At 35.0% G+C, this 7506-nt stretch overlaps 2 protein-coding genes across 2 annotated transcripts in view; one reads left to right on the forward strand and one right to left on the reverse strand.

Moving 5' to 3' along the window:
- Positions 1-2104, reverse strand: part of LOC118749925 (cGMP-dependent protein kinase, isozyme 1-like) — a gene marked incomplete at its 3' end in the record, with an annotated part of 51424 nt that extends 49320 nt beyond the window's left edge. The window contains 1 exon segment of the mRNA XM_036484687.1: positions 1136-2104. Coding sequence (XP_036340580.1) covers positions 1136-1179 — 44 coding nt within the window.
- A 3298-nt stretch (positions 2105-5402) lies between these two features.
- On the forward strand, positions 5403-6361 carry LOC118749926. Its single transcript, XM_036484688.1, has 2 exons — positions 5403-5716; positions 5970-6361. The coding sequence occupies exons 1-2, from the start codon at positions 5502-5504 to the stop codon at positions 6079-6081; spliced, it is 327 nt and encodes a 108-aa protein (XP_036340581.1). The 5' UTR covers positions 5403-5501; the 3' UTR covers positions 6082-6361.
- The last annotated feature ends 1145 nt before the right edge of the window (positions 6362-7506 follow it).

Consider the following 7506-nt stretch of genomic DNA (forward strand, 5'->3'; position numbering starts at 1 on the left):
TGACTCCGAATAACTTTGTTTTACTAACTTTATCCAAGTTATGAACTATACTGCCGTAGTATAAACTATAGCGCTGAAAATTTGTTTCGAAGGAAGTAAATTCAGTAAGTAAGCATTTTGTAGCTTCACCTATCAGCCAAATGCACATTCATAAGTGACATCATTATGAGAAATCCCCTTTGCACGCAAAAAAAAATATAAAATAAAAATGAAGCAAATAAAACTTTGGCGGCACCAAACAAGGTAAAAACAAGGTTGTTAGACCAGCTCATCGCCAAAATTAAATAAAAATAAATAGTAACGCCCGAAAAATGAAACGAAAACAAACAGTAAGAAAAACAATGATCAGCTGACTAAGAAAAAGCATAAATAAGATAATTTGTTTGATATGTATTTTCGCTAGTTTGTTTGATCGAAGTTGAAATTCATTTAAAGGTGATTTAATTTCACTTCTTTAATGTATGTATACTACCTATTGTTACAATTGGAAATAAAGCTCAACGTTTTTTTTACCAATTTGTCTTTCAGCAGGGCCATTCAACAATAAACGACTCTTCTAGGGGAGGGCAAGACGCATCAATACAAGGTGGGTGGTGTTGATTGATGGATGCGCCTTGGGGGAGGGTGTGTTTGTTGTATATGTACGTGCGTCGTTAAAGAACACAAAAGTCGAGATTTGTACAAGTGCACCTAAAGCAAGGCGCACCTAAAATAGACGTTTCTGCACAGAACAAGAATAAAATAAGTGCAAAAAATGGGGAATCAAGTCGAAGAAACTGGTTTTTGATAGCAAACAAAAGTGAAAAATGAATATATCACAACAATGAGACAGTGGCTGACTTACCAAGTCTATCGTAACTCTACCTACAGATACATATTTCAACCACTAGTTCATAAAGCAGCGACTGCTTATAACAATTTGACTTTTATTTTTCCTATGTAAATAAATGCTTTATCCAAATTGTTTACTTTGCTATTCGCCGTTTATAAATTTGCTCTTTCAAGGCCTTCGGTTATTGTCAAACATTGGTAGCAATTGCTTTGGTATTTATGCAATTTCAATGGCGCTGAGGACCTTGTAAATTTTTTCTTATCATTGCAACATTTTTGTTTTTAATAATCAAATGGCACTTACGTAAAATCCTGATTGAAATTCAGTTGATATCCTGAAGCAGCCATAATTTTTTCTGCTTGGTTTTGCCCTTTTCAGCTGAAAACAAGAAATACGACAATTGAAGGTATTGCTATGAGGAGCCGCTGTTGGTACTTTAACCAAATTATTCAACTTTATTGCACTTTCACTTTTTCCACGATTTTTTTTTATGAAATCGCGTCAATTGCTTTGCATGAAAAATGTGTTATGCGTATTATTAATGTTGTATTTTTCCCTGCACTGCAATAAAATTTTCTGTATTTGGAAGTTCTGTAGTCACTGCTTCTTTATTCACTTCTATCGTATTTCTATTTTGTCGCAATTCGTAGTTTCTTTATTATTGCTATTTGGAATGTAATGTATATTTTATAATCCCCTTTTGCGTTTTATACACTTGTGTATTGCTATTGCTTCGCTTGAAAAAAATTTGCTACCACTTTGTCGCTGAACGCTTTTGTTTCTGATTTTGTAAATTGTTGATTTTCGTTCGATTATTGTTCATTCCATTTTGCAGTAGTCTTCTCTTTCTTCCAATTTGTTTTGAATTAATTTGTTATTTTCTTTGCTTCTCTTTTTTAGTGTCGTGAAAGGCCCTACACACGGTTCGATTTATCGGACAATCAGTTGGCCAACCGCTAGAAGTTGGTGGTAAATAAGCCGTGTGTAGGCAAGTTGGCAAACCTTCGTCAAGTTGTTCGTTTATTATAATTATGTTTATTCTTGTCCGATGAAAACAAAACGTATGCGAATTCATATACAAATGCATAGATTTTATAGTAGACTTATGCAATTTGTATATAATAAACATTAGTTTTGTTAATATGCGGCCACAAACACACTTTATCCACCAAATGGCTCTCAACATAAGTCCCCTCTCAGACACGTCAAGTCTTGCTTTCAAGTCTGCTCGTTCGTTGGCGAAGGAGGTGGGAAGAGTACAGATACCTCCGTACCGTCAATTCGTTTCAAGTTTTCTTGTCTCTTTTCATATTTTCGTTGCTTCCCATTTAAGAACCAAGGACTTGAATTCAATTAAAGTTGATGCGTGCAGAGAACGTTTAATACAGAGAAGCAGCAGAGAACGTTTAAAACAGAGAAGCAGCAATTACGAATAGCCGTGTAAATTGTCAAACACTACCAAAATCGCTCTAGAAGCTCACCACTCGAATCGAAAATTGAGAGCGGCAAATTAACAGATCTGAGGGGAAAGTTAACAGAGCTGAGCGGGGATACAATTTTGTTAATTTCATGAATTTCATGAAAAAAAAATTCTAAACAAAATCAACGGTAATTTTCAATGACTAGAAACTTGCACTTTAGTGTACTTCATTGAATGGGCTACAAAGCTGCATACCTGAAAATTTTCTAAATTTCAAATTAAAAATTTTTAAATCTTGATAACAATTTTTTGAAATTTTATTAATTTTTATGCAATTTGTGCAAGCTTTTAAACTTTTATTATTGTGGTTTCTGTTATAGATTGAATTCTATTTTAAAGGAAATTATTAAAAATAAATAAATAAACACAATTCGCAAACAATATCATTTTGAATTTCGTTGCTAATTAGTTGATCACATCTGTGTGTACTACAAGCATCCATATGCGCATGCCTAATAGGAAGAAAGTTAGTTGCAGCTTTTTTCACAGATTATTCCACTGAAAATGATGTGAAAAAGCTGTAACTAACTTTAGTGTCAACTTTATTTTGACCATGAATAAGCCCCATTATTTACATGTAATACGAGTATTACAGTGAAAAATCATCATTCAACACATTGGTCCGTATGCACCTTTCACTTAAATTTATTCGAACAAATCGAGTAAAAGGTCTGAGATTTTAAGAAAGAGCAATTGCTTAGGTTATATACATATAGCACATTTTCTCGAAATAAATGTTCATAAAACTCAAACATAACTTTTCGAGAAAAACCACTTTGCAATTGATGCTTTTGTACGTTTTTGTCAATGTATCCATCTTTGAAGTGAATTTACTAGCAAGAAAACTGCGGTTTGTTGCATTGAAAGCAGCGTAGCAATCGTTAAAAAATAACAACTGATTTTTTCTTCGCTTTTAAATGCCGACAACAAATTACCAAAGAGTACGCATTTGTAGGCTTTTTTTGTCAATGTGTCTATCTTTAAAGTGAATTTGGGAAAAAACTAAAGCACCTAGCAAACTGCGGTTTGTTGCATTGCAAATAGCGTAGCAACTACAATAAGAATCGTTAAAAAAAAACGATTTTTTCGACCCAAATGCCGACGGCAATTCACCAATGAGTTTGCATATTTGCATAGATTTCACATATTTATTAAATAACAAATCTACTTTTTGGAGTTAAAGCATTCCCTGGCATATATCTTCGAAAATAAATTTTCATTAATTTAACCAAGAATTTTCATCTTTTTTTTTATTAAATCAATGCCGCGAAAACGAAAATCCAAACCAAAGAACTTAACATTGATACAAATTAACAAAATTGTATCTCCGCTCAGCTCTGTTAACTTGCCGCTGAGATCTGTTAATTTGCCGCTCTCAATTTTCGATTCGAGTGGTGAGCTTCTAGTGCGTTTTTGGTAGTGTTTGACAATTCACACGGCTATTCGTAATTGCTGCTTCTCTGTATTAACCCTGCAAAAATCGTGACTACTCCATGCATGCGTGTAAAGAGTACTCCAAAATTAACCACAATTCATATACAAAATATGGTCCAATTAACATTGCGATGTCCTAGGGCAGGACCATATACTCCATCCCTGCATTACATCAGAGTAGCACGAAACTACTGCAACATATTAACAATGGCATTGTTGTTATATTTTTTCGTTTGTACACGCTTTTGTTCTTCACTTCTCAAATGCTTTTTCGAAATTAATAAAAACCAAGACAAAAATTAAAAATTACATGTTGCCTCTGACGTCATTCGAACCAGAACATGCTGGGAGCTAAGAACTAACAGCGATCATCTCTACACGTTCAGCTACAGCCAGACATGCAAATGTGTTTTCAAATGCTCAACTTCAATCACATTTCGTTAAAACACGAGCAGTTATCGGATAACAAACAATAAGCTCGCGCAGAGACACGAGTTGGTCCGCTACAGCATGACAGAGGAACACTTTTGTAAGTACTCCAATTTACCACAAATAGACTACGATTTTTGCAGGGAAACGTTCTCTGGTTATTGCTTATGTCTTAAGCTGCCTTTAAAATAAGCAATTTTTTGACAGCCGACAATCGCATGCAAAATTTGTATTGCTCTCCACTTTGAGACAAGCGATTTTTGAATCACTATTTACACGAGCGATTTTTCCAGAGCAATGTTGAATCGCCTGGAAAATCGCCTCATATAAAGGCAGCTTAAAGTGTAAATAGTGATTCAAAATCGAGAGCAAGTCGACTTTTGCATGCGATTATCCGTTGTGAAAAAATCGCCTCATGTAAAGGCAGCTTTATTGTCAACTTGCATTTCAAAAACTGTTTATCGCCCTGTACTTCCGACAGTCCATTCCACTGATTTCCGTTAGTGCATTTCAGAAAAATTCCAGCAAGTTTGACATTCTATTTTCAACTGACGTCCTCGATGATATTGACATTTCCATTTAATTCCCTCGCAGCGAAATTCTTCTTTTCTTAAAATAATTTTATGTTTTCTGTTAACATTTTTTGTGTGAGTTTATTAACTTTTCATTTATCATCAAACGGATAACGAGTAGGTGTAATATTTTTGGTGAATAATTTGCGCATAATCATAGAAATCTAAACAACGACGGCCGATTGCGTGATAGCGTGGAAAATTTGCGAAAGTTTCTTACAATTAAATTAAGAAATATTTGTGTTAGCCGCACTGTTAACTATGTCAAGTGTTGGCTAATTTCAAGCATATCAAATTGAATTACAGCTGCAGATACTCGTTAGCTGTTTTTATTGTGCCTTAAAAAACAATCGATAGCGAAAATTCTGTGCCTTATACATAGTACTAATTAATAAGACCAACCATAAATAGTGGGTTAATAAAGTTCTTCTGTGCAGGCGGCGGGCCAAATTCGTGTACGTGTACACTTATTCACATTAAAACCCCTCGACGAAAGGTAATACATAAAAATTATACATTTTTAGAAACCCAAAGCAGTGTATGGGGATAAAGATTGTGTAATTAATATGCAAATGGCCAACGATACTACAAAAAGGTGCGTGTGGCTGTCGCTGCTCCAGTAATAGCAACAACAGACTGAAGCGTTGTCGACGCCGACTGATTACCATTGTTGGAAATCGTGTACGTTGGCGCAACAAGTCCAATTGTGGGTTGGTTGAATGTGTCTAGCAGCTAACGTGAACGTGAAAGGCGGATGATAGCAAACGACGGCGTCAACGAAGTTTACAACAACAAAAGCGACATTAGCGAATACAACGAACGACGCTGCGAAGCTAGAAATAACAAGTGCTTGTGCAGACCAAAGCAAGTCCAATTAGATAGCAATGCCGTTGAAATTTCTGAAAAAGTGTCGTCAATACAACGTGACTTCGAAGAGCCTGTTTGTCATCTCTGTGCATCATTTATTGGGTGAGTTTTTATTTTTGTGCACTGTACACATGTTTGTACATACATATATATATCTCGGTGGGGGTGTTAAAAGAAAAGTAATATGTAGGTAGTTGCCATAATTTGCTTCGAAAACACAAAAATTCTCAAATCTAGTGATTTGCACAACAATTTTGGGCTGCTGCGCCCAAACGCGTGGCTCGCATCAAAACATTTTTTATCACTTGTAGATAAGATTCAAAAAAAAAAAAAAACAATTTATTAATAATTTCAGTCCGACAAAGGCTGTGCAAATAGCAGCCGCAATTTCCAGGGACAACTACAACACAAAACTATCACGTAGTCAATGCATAAAATTAGCTTCGGACTGGAACAGACCTTTTTAATACCGCCCACATCCTCACCAAAACTCGACCACCAATTTACTCATTTAGTGCAACAACACTCACTATAGAGCACATACTAACAGTATTTCCAAACTCGAAGATTAATAGAAGCATTCAAGACATCTGGATTATAAAAATAGAAACATCGAAGAAATAGAAAAATCATTCGAAATTCATCACCTCAATAATCAAATCTAACTAAAAGCGACATCAACAATGGCACTCAATGACCTAGACGTCCGGTGCTGACATTGTACTTGGCAAATTTATTTTGCAAAATATGCTGATTAAATAAATAAATAAATACATAACTAAATAAATTTCGGTTTGAAATATGATATTTTTTGCAAATTTCCGAGCTGAGTTGTCGAACACAAAATATATATATATAAAAATATATATAAAAAATAGTGAGGGTTATAATCCTTTTTCAAAAAATCCAAATTTCCCCTATTTTGAAACAGCTTTCAAGGGGTGTGTTTCGGGGGAAGGGGGAGCGGTAACTTTTCATAAAGCGCCGTCCATCCTCTTTTGTTTAGAGGGTTTGGGGGTCACGCCCCATTCCCCTCTGCCCCTACCCAAAAACGTTGTACAAATAACTAAACATTCAATTGCTGATAAAATACACGTATGTACGTAAAATACTCGTAAAAATCATATAAAAATTCTTTGCCTTTTTTTGACAAAAAGTGGCTTAAAAATTGACGTTCGATTGTGCGCTGCGTGATAAACGACTATTTGAAAATTCCAATTGCATGATAAACGCTCAAACGCCCCTTTGTAGTTAATCGACGCTGCGCAGTCAACGAACTTCAGTACTTCATGTTGTTGCATCAACTATATGTACGGTGACCATCCGTTCTGTTTTTTGCAGGACCGTACTGTTATTCAAAAGTCTGTTCAAAACAGAAAAACATCAAAATGTACTGATTTTTTCCAAGTGTCCTGCCTTTGTCCCGCATTTTATGCGATATTTTAAAATAAACAGCGGGAGTCCTTTACTTATCAACATAAAAAGAGTGTCGATAACTGATTGATAACTACATGAGGATGAGTTTGATTTTGAAGCTTCAACAAGTCAATGCCTTCAAAATTTTGTAAGGCCATAGACAATGGGTGACGACAAAATTAAGATCAGTATCAAAAATCCCAGTAACACTGCTCTAAAAATTTTGAGTTATAGCTTAAATCTAAGAAAGAAACGTTTTCCAAGCTAATTTTGGTTCGCTTAACACGTCAACAATACGCTATTATCTTTTTAACGAAGCGTTTTCGAGATTTTTTGTTTGTTTGTATTTTTCGGAGCTATTCGTCAATATCTCATGAAAAAATCATCCAATCAACGTAATGGCCCCACAGATGTGCCTTTTAAAAAAATATATAGCCTGTGCCGATCTCAATGAAAAGTGTTACAAGCGACCAAAG

This window comes from Rhagoletis pomonella, unplaced genomic scaffold (assembly GCF_013731165.1).
Source record: "Rhagoletis pomonella isolate Grant_MI unplaced genomic scaffold, Rhpom_1.0 Rhpom_scaffold_00091, whole genome shotgun sequence".
Classification (NCBI taxonomy): domain Eukaryota; kingdom Metazoa; phylum Arthropoda; class Insecta; order Diptera; family Tephritidae; genus Rhagoletis; species Rhagoletis pomonella.

Bases quoted from the DNA above. Each gene is read 5' to 3' on its own strand.
- LOC118749926 (XM_036484688.1), top strand. From the start codon at position 5,502: ATGATAGCAAACGACGGCGTCAACGAAGTTTACAACAACAAAAGCGAC. The intron at 5,717-5,969 runs GTGAGTTTTTAT...TAATAATTTCAG, and splicing joins CTCTGTGCATCATTTATTGG to TCCGACAAAGGCTGTGCAAA.